Here is a 17813-nt window from a genome sequence, read left to right as displayed (position 1 = left end):
TCCGTCTGCGGAGGGTTTGGCACTGCCGCTCTTCAGGTTTTGGATCAGTTGGGCATCCTTTGCTCTCGATCGCGACTATGGTGCTCCAATTCTTGCGTGACTCGGGGCCTTGCCCGGTGTCCGCATATTGCTTGGTCCTCGTGCCGAGCTGGATTTCAAGTCGACGACGGGGCATCTTACATTTGGCACATGGGCATACTTGCCTGGGTCGCCGTAACTAAATTCCCTTACCCAAAAGGAATGCTTATAATAATTGGTGCTTTGTTTTGAAACGCGCTTCGTTTTGAATGAATTCAGAGAATAGAGCACGTGGCCCCTAACTAATATTCCCCTTATGGTTGTAAGAAATTTGGCGGAAATCTACATTATTTGGTAATTTTTCGGAAAAGTGCCGTTATTTCATAACATTATTATAAGGAAAATTTATCAAAGTAATTTCGATTTTTACCTTTATCAAAGTAAGGTGTGGAATTGGTTTAGTGATTATTTCCATTCAGTTTTGTTGATACCCCGTATCTTTGCTTTCTATGACATCGACTTTTGTTTATCGCATTTTTAGTTTACCCTTATGGGATTGGTCTTTGATTTATTTTCTTATTATATTGGTTTATTTCGAAATCGTCATGTATAACAGGGGCCTCCGATTATAAACTGTTACCAAATCTTATATTAAGCATTAAATTTCAAAATTTTTTTGGCAAATTTATTATACTTTCACTAATTTAAACTCTGTTCTCTAGCAGTATTGACTTCACTATTGATTTTTCAGTTTCTTACAGTATATACTTATTGTACCTAAATATATAGTTAGTTCTTATAGTTATATTTATACTTGTTATTGTTTAATTTATTTAATTTATTTTACTTTACATTAATTTATTTTACTTAAATTTAAACCCGTTTTACTAAATTGAATTCGTATTTTATTCCCATATTTTGTGGGCGACTTTGTGTTTTCTTTTTCGAATTCGCTTTGATTCACGCCTGGTGAATCTTGAGAGTGAATGACTATTTTCGAGTGCTCAAAATATCTTGATTTCTCTACTTTAACAATTTTCGAAATTTGTGAAGCTACCAAGTTACAATGACCAAGTAAATATATGTGTGTTAATTATTGTACTTATTTCACGTATTTATTGAGCTTTTAGTTTGTCAAACGCAATCTTACGATGCGGGAACGAAATTTATTTAATTTTCAGTATATAGTGAAATTTATACGCATTATAACATTTACTATTAAAAACATGTGTATATGTTTTAAATAAGTGTTTATTAATTTTACTTTTCATAGTCATATTTTTGTATTTAAAATAGCTTTCTCAGTTTTAGTTGCTTGTATGTCACATGCATTTGCCATATCTGTTGATTTATGCTTTTCTCCGTTGTAGAAGCTATTTTTTTAAACTTTTTTTCTTCCTTTTCACATTTACATCGATTAATACTCAATAAAAAAGCAACTATTGAAATCAAGTATTTTACAACAATCAATAATCTTTATTGAATTATTCAAATTTATTTATTGATATGTTATTTCAATTTTAAAGAGCATTATTTAATACGCTTATAGCACATGTTTATTAAATTTTTATTTTCATAAGCAAATTGTTGATACTATAACAATACACAGTTAAATTTTAATTCCTACAGTTATTAATGTATAAATATAATGCTACTTATTACTAAAAAATATTTCAGAAAATTTTAAATTTTCCTTTAGAATAGTTAAAAAATTATTTTAATTGGTATTTAGTGTTGATTTATTTTGAATATTTATCGCATTTATAAACACAAATCTATTACATTCAATTTGTTAAACGTGCGCTTAATTATATTAATTAAATTAAAGCTTACAGTCCCTGGACAAATTATTAGACGCACTAAAGATTCTATGTAAAATCTTAATTATCATATAATACTTTACAGCTTTATAGTTTTTACACCGGTTTGCACTTTTTTACGTTCGTGTATTAGTTTTTTAAATTAGACGATACATATATATAGAATATTTATTATATCAGGTATCATATTAGTATATTGTAATAATTCGATCAAATTATTAGACGCACTGTAGTTTTTTAATAATCACATGCTTTGCACGAGTTTATAGGCAATACTTTTATATTTAAACATACATGTAATGGGTTTTCATTCAGGAGATTTTTTATACAATTCCTATTTGTATTTATTTTTATTGGATTGCGTTACAATGTTAACCAATTGATACACGAACGTAAACAAGTGCAAACCGGCTTCAGTCGTGTAAAAACTGTAAAACTGTATAATATTGCATTATAATTAAGATTTTACACAGAATCTTTAGTGCGTCTAATGATTTGGCCAGGGACTGAGCATTTCAGCATTATTTCTATACACTAAGTATTGCTTTAAGTGTATGCATACTTAGTACACATTCGTTTAATCAAACACAATAATCTTAATCCACGAATTACGGAATAGTTAAATTTCAATTGTAATGTCATTATATATGCATGTGCACAGTTATAAAACAATCAGTACTAAAATATCCTATCATATTTTTCTTTAGAATATTTAAGAGATTTATATTTAATTCTTTAGTTAGCGTTTATTTTAAATATTTATTGCACTTTCAAACACAATTCTCCAATGTATATTCAACATTCAATTTATTAGACGTAAGCTTAATTGTGCCAATTAACATAATGGTTTGTTGTGCAGTTAATGTTACGCAAGCTACCATAGCTTTTCCAACTACCGCTGCCCCTCCTCGTCAATCAACTGAAGCCTCAACTGCAACTACAACGGCAACTGAAACGAAAATTGTGAGAGAAATTACAGAGAGTCCTTCCGATAATTTACTGCTCACATTGAAACCTGCACTGAAATTTCCGGTTTTTCCTAGCGGTAAGTCTTCTTTAATTAACGAAAGGTACGTATAATTACACGTTTGGACAAATGATTTCAAAGTTTGAAGTAATAAAAGTAAAACTGAAATTTCTTATTCGCCATTTTCTTTTTAAATTTAATATTTTAAAATTCCTATTAAATAAGAATTAAATAGAACTAGTAGTAAATTTTTTTTCAGTGAAGTAAATTTCATTTTATTTAACGAGTAATAAGTATAGGGAGAAAAAAGTTCTGATCAAATTTACAGTACTGTTTGGTATTAATATTTCTGATAAAAAAATATATAAATAAATAAACAAAGCATAATTTTGGTTAATAAAATCAAAATGTACGGTATTTAAACCATTCGTTTGGTAATTTTTTCGCTCATATAGTAACAGTTTACCAAAATTTCTGTTTTCATAATTATAGTTCTGAATTTTTCTCAGGCTTAACAATTTACCACTGTAAAAATACATTAAAACTGGGAAATAACTTGCATGGTTCAAATTATTAATTTTCAAACCCATGTTCTTGCTTAATTTCTTGAAAAAATATATACTAATATATGTTAAAAAAATCCATTTTTATGGTAAATAAAAGTCATGCTTTATTGTTATTTTTACCAAAATCACTACCGATTTGCTTTGGATAAAATTACCAAGATTTGTGTTTCCATAGAGGCAGAAACATGGTAACTTTTAAGACATTTTGGTATATTCTGACCAGTGGTTAAGAAACTAAATTATTTTTGTAGTTTACTATAACTTCAAGTACTTTATTACAAATGTAGATAACTACAGCTACAGCTATTTTTTTTTTAAATGTAGTGACTGCAAAACTTTCAAAATTAATAGCTACTTCACTACTTTAAGGAGACAAACTTTGCTGGAGAACTTAAGTCACACCTACGTTCAAAATGGTTTTGGATCAAAAATTGGCTCACATTAAAAATGAGGTTACACAAAAAATTATTAGTAAAGATTTATTCATGTTCACATGAGCCAGTTTGTCTTGTAAAACAATTTTTTTTTCAATTTCTCCATTAAACTTTCAACTTTCAATGCCGTCCTCGACATCGAATATTTAATTTGAGAAATATTGGGAAATTATCAAATATTAGAAATTTTGTTAAGTGCTTTATGCTCTTTTATTTCCTCTAAGAAATTAAGTGAATCGAAAATACGTTCCCTTCTTTTAAAAGTGTTTCACGAGTGTGCATTCGCATGTGAAAGTATGACCAAAGTGATAAATTATCTATTGTACGTAATGGCTGACCTAAATATTATGAAAAAAATACGCAATTCTTGTTAATTCACAGGGGCATTTTAAGATGCGTCCTCCCCTATACACCCGCGAAGATTTCTACCCTTCAAATTCAAAAAATGAGTAGTGTTAGAACCCTGTTTCTTTACTAACTTTACGTAAAAAGTAGTTGTCAGGAATCTCTACAACTACTGTTAATTTTTGTATCGCACTGCTCACTATACTATTTTTTTAAAGTAGCACTCTACACTACTAACTACAATAAAAAGTTTACTACAATAGTTTCACTACTTGTAGTGGTGTACTTCCGACCACTGTTTCCGACCATAATTTTTTTTCTCCGTGTTTGGTTAATGAATTAAAATTTATTTAATATACTACTTGATTCAAAATAAATTTTTAGCTATGATATACTATAATTTCCCCACAGTTTTTACAAACAGTAATATCTTAAACCCTCAAGTCTTTAAGTGTTATCAATGTTTCGAATCTGTTTTTGTTTAACTAACCACCGCAATATTAACTTCTTCCATGCCTAAATATGCTAATTAAATCTTAAATTTATCATTGAGTCTGCCTTCTATAAATTTCTTTTATCTATAACGACTATCATCATATGAATAGTTAATTCAGACTCCTCGGAAAATGTTGACAAATGCGTTAAGCGAAGCGCCTGAAAGTGGTATACGTCAGAAACGTATTAAGGAGGTGTATGTTCAGCTGACTAAATTAAACTTATGTTTCCTTTAACTGTTTTAGTTAATGTCTGAACATGCTAATTTTCTCTTAATTTATCATTAAATGTGCCTTTTATCTATAATTTTACAGAAGTAGCACCAACCGTCGTATAAAACGCGAATTAAAGCTCTACAAAAAATGCCTTAAATTGCTCAACGGATAAGCAATGTTTTGAACCTTTCTTTCGACTGATTAACGAATTTAAACTGAACTTACTCCTTACCATTCTTGTTAATATCTGAGCATGCTGATTTGATCTTAAAATTGATCATTTAAAATGCTTTTTATCTATAATTTGAAGGAAGTACCACCTGCCATCAAAGAAACGCGAATTAAAAGCTCCACAGAAAATGCCTTAAATTGCTCAACGGATAAGCAACTCTTCTAAGAATTTTGGCATATTATAAGCTCATGAAACGTAATCCAAAGCGATAACTAAAATTTAATTTCGATGGCTCCGGCTCGACGGATCAGAATGTGGGGGAAAACTAACATGAATTAAACTAACATGAGCCATCGAATAATGAATTAAAACTAAATTGCCAAAACAAAGTATTTATTAAAAACTTTAAAATAAAAACAGACTTAGAACATACTCGAACTTCCAAAATAGTTGGGAAAAGAAACTATGCGCCCCGAAGCTCGCATAAAAGCTAAAGTAATAAAAATAAATAAAACCTTGAATAATTTGACGATTGAATTCTAAGGTAAACACGCTATACGAAATCGCTAATCCAACTGACAAGGAGACAAAATATTGCAGTTAGCAAGAATTTCAGAGAGCTTGCGTTACAAAGCAACAAATAATAAATAAGAATAGATTTCTTCTAGCAAGTTATTGTTAAATTATTCATCTACGGCTGAACAAATACCACCTGCCCGTCAAAGAAACGCGAATTAAAACTCCACAGAAAATGCCCTAAATTGCTCAACGGATAAGCTATGTTTTATAAACCAGGGCTTGAAAAACAGCCCGTCCGCCCGTCCTCGGCGGTCAAAAATTCCCCGCGGACAACGAATTTCTCGAATCCGACGTCCGCGCGGACGGCCATTTTCCCGTTAATGTTCGTGATACATTTTCAATTTTTGTTATCTTACAAGAGTCTAGCGCCTCACTTCTAAAATGACCCTCTAATCTCGAAATACAGCAACATACTGCGCATGGTGGAATTGATGTTTTCTCTGTCTGGGAGTACTGCAGCGGTTGAAAGGGGCTTTTCAGCAATGAACTTACAAAAAAACACATTACTTACTGGTCTTAAACAAGAAGCGTTAAACGCATTTATGAACATCTACCTAAATGGAAAACCTCTTTCAGATTTCTGTGCAGAAACCTCTGTAAATCATTGGCTTGATTGTGGAACTGGCAAACGTCATATTTGATTCATTTAAAAAACGCAGTACCATCGGATAAATTGACATGATAATTGACAGATAACTTAACCTTTGTTATTTAAATTATTTCATCAAAGAAATAAATTATTTCATAATAGAAATACTAGGTTTTACTATTAGTAACCTAGTATTTCTTTTATTACTGTATAATGTAATCCTAGTATTTGTAATCCTAGTAACTACTAATTCATTGTGCAATTTATATAAATGTTTGTAATAAATAAGAGAAAATTATATTTTTATTTATTTAGAAGCTATGGGTTAGTTTCAAAGGAGGACGGGTTCATTGTTGGACAAGCCGTCCTCGGGGACGGGTAAAATTTCTGAGTTTTTTCGAGCCCTGTTATAAAACCTTTCTTTCGACTGATTAACGAAATTTAATTATATTTACTCCTACACACTCTTGTTAATATCTGAACACCCTAATTTGGTCTTAAAATGTATTATTTACCATAATTTTTCTTTTACATAAATGTTAGAACGTACCCCCTACCATCATATGAATTGTGAATTCCGATTCCACAAATAATGTTGACAAATGCTTAAAACGTTTGAAAGTGTAGGCTTAAACTAAGTTTTAAGCTCGTATTTGTTCGTCTAACTAAATTAAACTGCATTTACTTCTAACCTAATGCCTGAATACACTAATTTAATCTCAAAATTCATCATTGACTATACCTTTTATCTATAGCATTAAGGAACAATCTGATTATTTAAAGTCCATAACTTTAATTAAAATTAATCGAGTTTTTTTTTTAACAATCTTTAGCTAGTCCAATCTCCATGCCCTTTCTTGCCGGAGACTCTTACCTTCAATTACCAAGACTGGAGGCGAAAAGTCGACTCGAAGTTGAGATCGAAATCCGACCCTTGGCAAATGATGGAATTATCCTTTACAATGGACAGAAGGCTACAGGAAGAGGGGATTATGTCTCTCTTGCCATCAAAGATGGATATGTCGAATTTAAGTAAGGGGAGACTAATTAATGAAAGTCGCTTTAAAACCTTTATGTGAAAAGGCAAGTCGTTTGGGAGAAAATCCTTCTTCAAACTCTGATGCCTGTCTTTATGCTCTAGTTAAAATCGATTATTAATTCTGGTTAGAAATTTCAGTGAATTTCTTAATAAACTTATTCTAATGGTGTGTTTTTTTTTCAATGGTTAACAGAATTATCAAACTTACACTTTAAGCGAAGTTATTTAATAGTTTTTGATTTAAAATGAGGTTTGAAATATTTGGTGCTAAGGAACTGTCCTTCGCAACAATGAAATATATAATTACTTTTATTAATAATCAGCTTCTGATGCTATAATATGTCAAGATTGAACAATAAATGTTTGACTCAGAGCTATTTAAAAAAAGTATCATTTTTCTTTATAAAAATATACTTGTAAGATATGCTAGTAGAAATATATTAACCACAACAGCTTTCTCTGATGTCTTTATACTCTTTTTAAAATTCATTATTAATTTTGGTTTGAACTTTCAAAATGGAATGTTTTATAATGAGATGTTTTTTAATAGTTTCAGAACAATATTATACAATCTTTATATTGACCTAAGTTTAAAGATTGGTTATCTCCTTGCTTTTGATTATAAAATAAAGTCTTTATTTATCAAATAGTTCAACAAACAAATTTTTACAATTATTTTCATCGGGGACTGCATTTAGCAAGATTTTTATAATAATCAATAATTACGTGGATTTTAATTTCCTAAGTAATAAACTTGTAACTTTTTATAACAGGTATGATTTGGGAAGTGGTGAAGCGTTTATAAAGTCATCCGAAAGACTTCATCTCGGGCGATTTCATCGAATTACAGCCAATCGATACCAGAGAGACGGAATTTTAATAGTTGACGGTCATGATGAAAATGTCGGTGAAAGCAGGGGAGCGAAGAGTTTCTTAGATCTGAATGAAAATTTATACATAGGCTATGTTCCTGGAAATGTCAGATTGTAAGTAAGAGTGTTTGATTCTGCATTAAATTAAATGATTCAAGAATTTTAAAACAGAGTGTTCAATAATTGCTGCCTTTATATATATATATTTTAAATTCCGGGCAAGAATGAACACAAAAATACAGAAGTGACATTGACATACATTTTAATAATTTCAATAATTACTGCTTGAACCTTGATGGCTCAGGGGATAGAGCGTTCGCCTTATAATGAGGTGACCCGGGTTCGATTCCCTGCGATGGTTAGTCGATACGAATTCAGCATCCGGCTTGCACCGACAACAGTGCTGACGTGAAATATCCTATGTGGTAGACAAATCATGGGTTAGAGTCCCCTTGCCGTCAGGCAAACAGTGGGAGTTTCTTGTGGTCTTCCACTTCATGTAACGCAAATGAGAGTTAGTTCCATCAAAAGTACTCCACGAAGGAAAATTTTGCCTAATACTTGATCCAGGAGCCCCTTTGTCTTCTGGATTGGGCTCAAAATTACAAGGCTACGGAGTTGACCATTAGTAGTCGCAAACCCAAAAACAGGGTCGGCTGTTCAACGACGGTTATAAAATAAAATTAAATATTTACTGCTTAATTTACTACCTACATACTTAAGCGTACAAAATACATACAAAATTACTACTTAAGCAAGAGAAGAAAAGAAACGAAAAACTTTATTGAAGCATAATGACGAGGAAAGAGAGATTCAGAACATCCGAAACCTGTTTGATTTCCAGAAAAAACTTAGAAAAAATTGAAGGTCATTTTTAATGAATATTTTCAAGTTGCATAGGACAATTGAATAATTGTTATTGTTTTTATTCCATTTTTCTTCATCAGTGATATGTCGAAGTTTAATAAAACTATATCAATTCAAGTTCTCTTCGTTATGGGTTGAAAATAACTAAATTGTCATTTGAAAACGATAATGTATATACTTATGATAAGGATTTTTAAACTGTGATTGCAAAATTCCCTGTGCAATCATGCATTGTAATATCTTATTCCAAGACTATTTTTCTTCTTTAATAATTTACTTCATAATGTAAACACTTAACTAGTTTGCATACTATGTTAAAATAGCTGCAAAGAATTATATTGCTTACAGTGTTCTCAAAAAATAACTTATTGTTTTTTGCATAGTTGTTATGTGTTATGAAGCAGTTTATTTTAATATTAACTGAGATTTTTTTTATTCAAATCAATATGTTTTCTATGAAAGTATCTTTTTAGAATTTATGATAATATTGGAACAACGCATGGTTTTCATGGTTGCATCCGTTATCTGAAAATTGGGGGAAATTTTATGGATTTGAGATTCCCTGGAACTAGAGTCTTACATGCCGAAAATATAGGTAAGACATTTTTAAGATATGTACTTGAAGGCAATATTTTCTTATAAAAATTAATTTTCGATACCAGTCATAAAATATTAGAGAAAAAAATTATATGATTTTTAGCTTTGATTATTTGAATTTCTTACCTATTGTACTCACTTTGCTTACCTATTGATAAGTATCCCTGCTGAATACTCAGTAATAACCGTTATTAGAATATATTCATAGAAAATGAATATACATATTGTATAGGCAAACTATTTCTTATAAAGGCAAACTATGCTGAGTACTCAGTAATAACCGTAATTAGAATATATTTATAGAAAATTTATATACATAATGTAAAGGCAAACTATGCTGAGTACTCAGTAATAACAGCAATTAGAATATATTTATAGAAAATTCATATATATAATGTAAAGGCAAACTATTTTATTTTTCTAGGCAAACAATTTATTATAAAGGCAAATTATGCTGAGTACTCAGTAATAATTGTAATTAGAATATATTTATAGAAAATTTATATGCATAATGCAAAGGTAAACTATTTTATTTACGGATAGTATACTACGACAACGAAGTCAAATAAAATTCAAAACAAAAGGATTTTATCAACAAAAAAAAGATCAAGTTTCTAAATTTTACCAAAACATATAATATATCGTATTTCTTATTGAAAGACCCAAACGTGAAGTTTGTATAGAAAAAATCAATTACTATTGACGTTATCCTTTTTGCTTACAATATGGTTATAAATATTTACATAAACTTCATAAGGTTTAATCCACACTTCAAACATTACAAAATCCAAATCCTCTTATTTTAAGAAAGAGTCTGCAAATGCGCGATTTAAGTCAATTGAAAGTTAATTTCAGGTTAGCTAGCACAAGCAGTCTTTTTCAACAAACTTGCATTTATAGTTATAATAAAAACATTACCATTTATTTATAATATTTCTGAGAGATGGAGCTCTGCCCAGTAATGCTTTATTTTTAATATTCTGATACTGCAAGGTTAACATTACTCTTCATTATTGTTATTAAATATATTTTTCTATTATAAAGCTTTTTATTATAACTTATGCTACTCACTGATCTCATGTGAATTGACGAAAGACTGAATGGACCCCGAGATTATTGAATTTCACATCATTATCAAAAACTAATTGATTGGAAATTGCAATAGTTTTTATTGTATGTTTTTTTTTTAATTTCAGAACGATGTAGTGACGACAGTTGCTCAAGCATGCCTTGTCTTAATGGTGCTTCCTGCATATTGTCAGATGAACACATGTACTTATGTAATTGTGCACCTAATTTTTCAGGTACAGTTTTTAAAAACTTTTAAAACAGCTCTTTTACATTTTCATCTGATTAAAAAGTAGGCTCATGTAGTGAAGTCTTAACAGTTATAAAAACGCTGTGTAAAACATTTTTCTTAAGAACATTGAAGATCGAAGAAATTTCAAAGAACTATTTTTAAATAAAAATTATTTCTAACTAAAGGTACGATTATATTAATTTATGAGCTTACTTCAAAATTACATAGTAGAATTCTGTAATTTCTTCGCATAATGTTATGGCTAACCCATAGTCAACATGGGTTAACCCATCTGTTAACCCATGTTGACCCAGCGTGACATATATACCCTGCTAATTACAAGAATTCTTCTTATCTGAAACAGAATTGTTTTATATATCAATCAAATATTTTGTAATTCTTTTCCAAAATCAAATAGTTTTAACAGGAGGAAATATTCATTTAGCTAAAAAAAAGTAACTGCTTTTTTAATAGGAGCTTTTTTATGACGCGTGACAGAAAAAATTCCATCTTGAATGGGTTTTAATGACAGACTAAATGAATAGATATAATTTATATTGAAGATTGAGTCCATTATTTAGTTGCATTACTTCAACTACATAATTGATTTCAACATAATTGATTTTAATAATGTGTTACCGAAAAAATTTTTGGATAGTGCAGAATTAATATTATGAAAAAAATTATTTCCTGGAGACTTGTAAAAATGATTAAAATCTTTATTTTTTATTTTATTTTAAATTTTTATAATTTGTTTTCATTTTTTTGAATTTTTGAAATAATTTAAAATTTTTATAATAATTTTGAATTTTTATAATTTTAACTTCTCACATCTACTTACATCTTATGAACACTCAAATTAAGCAGTATTGCCATCAACGATGCTAATAATTTTCTGAAAACTAAAAATAAAAAATATTCTGAAAATTATTCTTTAATTTTTTATAAGGTGATCACTACATGTCATTTTTCACACATATTTTTTTCGTTTACCATTAGTATTCTTATTTTTAGTTTTAAAAATGATTAATTATAAAGACTCGGATAACTGCAAGAGACGTAGTGTGCGTTTCTCGATCCTGATTGGTTATTGAAACGTGACATTTGTTTACGTTAGCAACTATTCTTTCCTTTATATTTCGAGTAAACCAAGTAAATCAAGAATCAATTCTCTTATGTGGCACATTTTAAATTCTTTCTCAAAGATTCGTTCTCTAAGATTTCAATTCTTTCCCTATCTATTTACACAGAGACTTAACAAGAAGACAAGCACGAAGTCATGTGGAACATAAACAAACTAATTATGCATCGAAGTTGCCAGGTACAACAAACAAAAATATATTACTATTACAATAAAAAACATAAACAACTAATAATATTAAGTTAAGTAAACGAAATAATTATATTTCAACTAATTCGATGGGCGATACGACTCTCTATTTAATTAACTTATCGTTATTTAACATTCTAACTTATATAGAGAAACCTAGCTCAACTTTAATGCACCATTTTGCTTTTAAAGATTATTTGGTGCTGACGTCATAGCTCACATGTGTATGGGAGACCTCCTTCTTGAAGTGCCTAATTGTAATAAAAATTGCTAATAAAAAATTTAATATTGAATACATTTAATTTGAAAAGGACGCGTCTGACACCTCTTGTCAAAATATTAAGATGATACTTATAAAAGTGACTTTTGCACTGTTTATGGTCCAAGAAAGATTTGAATAAAAATCTTAGTTTTAAAAAAAAAAAAAATAAATATAATTTAGGATAAGTTACCATAATTTGAAAACTTACAATCTTGAAAATATTTTTTTAAAAATCCCAGCATAGTGAAAATCCTTCCTTCCCGGATGCGTGGATATCTTATCAGCGGCTTGAACTCAAGTATCTAAAGACAGGAACTCAAATATTAAATAGATTTTAACATATAACGACTTTGTTGCTCATGCGTAATACTTTATATTGGGTTCTATTTGCAGTATTAATGAACTGGTATTTTTATTATTTTTTTTTAATCATATGACATACACTTGAACAAAATTTCGCGATAAAATATATTTGTCGCAATAAAACATTTGCACATTTATGTGAAGCTTATTGAGGTCAACAAATGAATTTAAAAACAATTCTTTTAAATAAATAAATGTACTTGAAAACATTTCTTTAAATAAATAAATGGGTTTTTACCTCTAAAATATATTTTAATGATATTTTATTTTTAAAAAAATTAGTATTTTAACACTGGCATTTCAATAAATGTTTTTGAAGTGTAATTTTTTTAGAAAACCAATTTTAGAACGTAGAAGGAAAACGTAGTAAAAAATGCGGGTTCATCATCCGAATTTAATTGGTTGAACAATCTTCATCAAACTCTTATCCTTTATTAGAATATTATATGTTTTTAAATAAATTGATGACTTAAACTCGGTTTCTTATGATTCCATTATTTTTTTTTGTGAAAAAAAAGTTCAAAATGCAATTGTAAAATGTAATTAAAATTTATCTCATTGTGAAAATTCGATTGTTTAGAGAACTAATTAGTAGGTTTGAAATCGAATATCCATTCGCAATCGGATGACAGTTTAAGTCTTTTCCAGTGAGTTTCATCTAACTAACGAGTTTGTTAGTGTATTGCCATTACGGAACGTAATTGAAGCTTTGCATATTCACTACGATTTAATACCATAACAACGATAACGGCTGACATCCATGAAACTGGTTCTTGCGTAGAATCAATTTGAACGAAAACCCCGGATTGCGCTTTAGGTTAAAATCTTATGAATGACTCTGTTATATAAGAATTTGAGTGTGAGATTTCGCTATTCCATTTGCCTTCAAGCGAGATCATTATTATTATTGACATTCATAATTTAAAACGATGATTTAGTTATTCTATCAAAGTTATTTAACTTTTATTAAAACTGATAATGTGTGCATTGTGTGGGAAGCATTGTTATGTCAAAAACTGTATTAATTAATTGTGGATTATGTATGCTTGAGAGGATACGAAAAAAGCATAGATATTCTATTTTGTTAATTTTGTGAGCGATTTAAGGTGATTAGAAAAAAAAGTGTCATCCCAATTAATCTCGAGACTTGGGATAGGTGTGTTAGGAAATTGAAAGTGAAAGCGACAAAAAATTTAAAACTCAGATTTTTTCACATCGGGTTTTTTGTGAGATAAGCTACATATTGTGATCTTTTAATTTATTCTTTCAATAATTGTTTCAATTGCATTGTAGGTTTACTGCTGCTTTCTATATTACATATTATTCTTAATAATGCGTCTGTATCGCTAAATAATAAAAATGCAATTGAAAATGAGTTTAAGATAAAAGAAAACAGAAAACAAACTTACCGAAGTGAAGTAAAAGTTTAAATGCCTTCAAAATAGATATATTTATCAAACAGTTACAAAAGATATGAAACAGTGCTTATAGCTTAAATCATGCAAAATAATTTTTATTAATAATGAAAAAATATAAAGCAAATTATATTGCAGTGCTGCCGCCATCTATGAAAAAAAAACACTTCAATAAAAAATTATATATATATATATATATTTANGTTATATATATATATATATAAGCCAAATATTTTCTATTAATGGTTGAATAAAATTGCCATAATGGATTTTCAGGTTCCAGTCTAATATAATGTTCATGTCATTCAGTGCATGATATCATGAAGCATACTAAAATTCAGCATGATTGCAAAAAGCCGGGTAACCACCTGGTCTTTGCACCGCACTTCCAAACCACCCTACCTTCTTTCTCGTAATAAACCTGTTTACCTTCTCTTCAATTTAAAGTAAGCCACCTTAGAATGCGCATGCGCCAGTATTGTTTTCAAAGCATCCTTAAGCCCAAATTTAATAATTCATAAGTTCAGCTTTAGTAATAGGTTAACAACAAAACCAGTATTTTTGGTAGAAAAGTATTATCCTTTTGAACAATGACTATTGTATTTTAAATGTAAATAAAAACTAAAAATTTGAGAAAATATTGTTTTAATTATTATCAAGAGTAAGAAAAAGAATATCTTTAGGTACGCTAGGTATGTTTAGGCATGGGAATATATTTTAAAGAAACCGTACGACTTGTTGCTAAATTATTATCACATTCTATTATTTCAAGGAGGTAATCGATTTCATTTCATTAGTTTTTTTAAAAATTTTAACCCAATTGATGAAATGATACTATAGTCGTTTTTTTCATTACAATAAAAAAAGTTGTTATGAAAACTTAAAAACGAAGCATGTAATTTTCCTTTCTTTCAAATACAAATATCTTTACATGCATTAAGAGAAAACTAATCAAATCTTCAAACATATCGGGTAAAATATTGCGCATTATTGTCTGAAACTTGTATATCAATAATAAATTTGTTAAAATATAGTATTAATAAATGCGTTAAAATATTTGCAAATTCATTAAAATATAAAACTCGGAAATGCTAGTAAATGAAATGGCTATTCAGAATTTAAATTTTGCTGACAGAAGTTCATCTTGAACATATAAAATATTAATTGACTAATATCATCAGAACAGACTAAGAATTTTCTATTCAGAAAGATTTCAAATAGTGTTTAAATAATCGAATATTTCTCATTCAGCTTTATTCGAAGTTTAGAGATTATTCATATAAAAGGAAGATACCTGATCTAATGAACTGCTTGGAGGGCTTTGAATATGAGTTGGAAAATAATTCTACCTGAAAAGATTCCGGTGTCCACTTTCTACGGGGTGCAGATTTTGAGAATATTTCTACTCCTTTAGGATTAAAATAGATAGGATGTAGAATGTTAGAAAGTTTTAATACTCTTTAATGAATATTCTGCTATTTACTCTTATTAAATATCTGCAGTCGGACCGGATAAAAGAAAAGGAAATACCCATTCTATCATATTTTTTTTTATTTCAAGAAATAAGCATTGCCAAAAGTAGTCAATAATAGAATGGTGATTATTATTTTTTTTGTGTGTGTATTTCTCTTTAACGATGTAACAATTTTTCTCTATTAGTTCATAACTTATTACTTTTATTTCAATTACCGTTGTTTTTAAGTTGCTTAGTTTTGTAAAAGCATAGTTTAAATGTATAACTATAAAAAAAAACTAAACGCGCATGGTGTCAGATAGCTTTAGAAAGATAAATGCAGTGCCCTATGCTTCCACGTTCAAGATGGCCATCGATTTTATTTGCCGTAACGAATAAAAACATAATTTAATATCAAATAACGTGCAATAAACTCTCTTTTTGATTAATAAGAGCCATAACCTAGAAAAAATCACTGATGTTATATATATAAAGAGTTTAATAAAACAAAATAAACTGCAGTTGCAATTTATTCTATTAAAATAATTGCGGTTGCAATTTATTTCAATAGCGAGTTCTAAGACAATTATAAAATTCCATTTTTCAAGCCTCTCTCAAGAACAATGAAGTTAAAATTTTTGTTCTATTTTTAGGATCAGTGGCTGAAATTGCCCTGTCACCCATTGCCTGAGTTTCAGGCTTCAATGGTTTGGGAAACAAATGGTTCTGGAGTTGTAAGAGAGTCACACTTAGACTTAGAGATTTGGGCAACTTCAAGGAGTAAGGCACAACGACCAGAAGTCTATTGTACGAGTACTTGATCATTTAAGCGGAAAAGCTTTCAGACTGAAATAAAGTTCAGGAATATCCAGACCTTAACACAATGTTGTGAGAAATGCTCAAATCTTTCAGCAGAAAAGATCTCGCAAAGAATATGTCGTGAAGTCTCCTCTTCAAGATGAGAATCACGACAAATTGGGTCGAGAGCAATGCCCATAAAGTAGAGGTATCTCTTGAGGGTGTAGTGACCAGTGAGAAGACCAATTACCTTTCTCAAACTGCTCCTGTTAATCTTAAGAAGTTATTTTTGACGCACACCGGGTTTAACTCATGATTTAACTCTTTAGGAGACAGACAGACAGACAGACTTTTCATTTTATCATTATAAGATACATCACCAAATTTCAATGCTTTCTCTAACTTTATATTTTTAGTGTATTTTGAAAACGCATATTTTTAAGCACGGAATTTTAATTAAGTTAAAATTATACAGAAATATTTTTTTTTTGTTGAACTTTTTCTTTTCTTTTGTTTTTGTTTTATTTTTGCATTGACGTATGGCAGCGCAGCCGAGTGGTTGGAGTCGTTGTCCTAACGAGACAAGGATACCGAGTACGATCCTAAGAGCTCGAAGAAAATGTAAAAATCTACAAATGTAATATAATCTTTTATTTATTATTTCTGCTTCTCCTAGAAAATTTTAGAATGTTCTAATTTGTCATTTTCTGTTCCGTTATTGAGTCCTATAAAAGATCAGGTGTTTTAAGCCGAAAAGCCAGTTACTTGGTTCCCTGTACGTTTAAAGGTTCTTAATAAATGTCTCTAACTTTCTGGACTGATTAAATTCATTCTACGTGACAATATAAAATCAAAAATGATCAAATAAAATAAAACAAGTTTTTATATATAATTGGTATTTTTTTAGAAATAACTGTTGACTTATTTTACCCGACTGTTTATATTACTGTACGAAATATTATTAAAGCATAAAAATAGATAAATTTTGAGTCCAAAATGTTTTTATTTTAGGACGTCACTGCGAGTTCCAATTAGATCCCTGTGCTTCTGATCCCTGTGCCTATGGGGGAACTTGTATATCTTTACAGGGGAACAAATATTCTTGTCTGTGTCCCGCTGGTAGCACTGGTGATAATTGCGAAATCGGTGAGAAATTCCTGCTTTCCCGTGTTTTATAATTTAATGCAAAAATATTTTTTTAGCAATTTTTTAGTATTATCTACAGTCAAACTCCGCTATAGTGAACACGATTTAAAGTAAACTCCCGGACATTGTGAAATAAATGTTCGCTCCCGTGCCTGGCTACACCCCTATAAT

The 17813-nt window shown here is 29.5% G+C and overlaps 1 protein-coding gene across 1 annotated transcript in view; it reads left to right on the top strand.

Annotated features, from left to right (window-relative positions):
* LOC122271476 (agrin) overlaps positions 1 to 17813 on the top strand; it is a 373447-nt gene that overhangs the window by 335635 nt on the left and 19999 nt on the right. Inside the window, exons 16-21 of the mRNA XM_043052884.2 lie at positions 2653 to 2883; positions 7034 to 7232; positions 8013 to 8225; positions 9452 to 9573; positions 10772 to 10879; positions 17508 to 17642. Of these exons, the coding sequence (XP_042908818.2) occupies positions 2653 to 2883; positions 7034 to 7232; positions 8013 to 8225; positions 9452 to 9573; positions 10772 to 10879; positions 17508 to 17642 (1008 nt within the window). The remainder of the gene's footprint in view (positions 1 to 2652; positions 2884 to 7033; positions 7233 to 8012; positions 8226 to 9451; positions 9574 to 10771; positions 10880 to 17507; positions 17643 to 17813) is intronic.

This window comes from Parasteatoda tepidariorum, chromosome 7, assembly GCF_043381705.1.
Source record: "Parasteatoda tepidariorum isolate YZ-2023 chromosome 7, CAS_Ptep_4.0, whole genome shotgun sequence".
NCBI lineage: Eukaryota > Metazoa > Arthropoda > Arachnida > Araneae > Theridiidae > Parasteatoda > Parasteatoda tepidariorum.
This window is presented reverse-complemented; position numbering and strand designations above follow the sequence as displayed.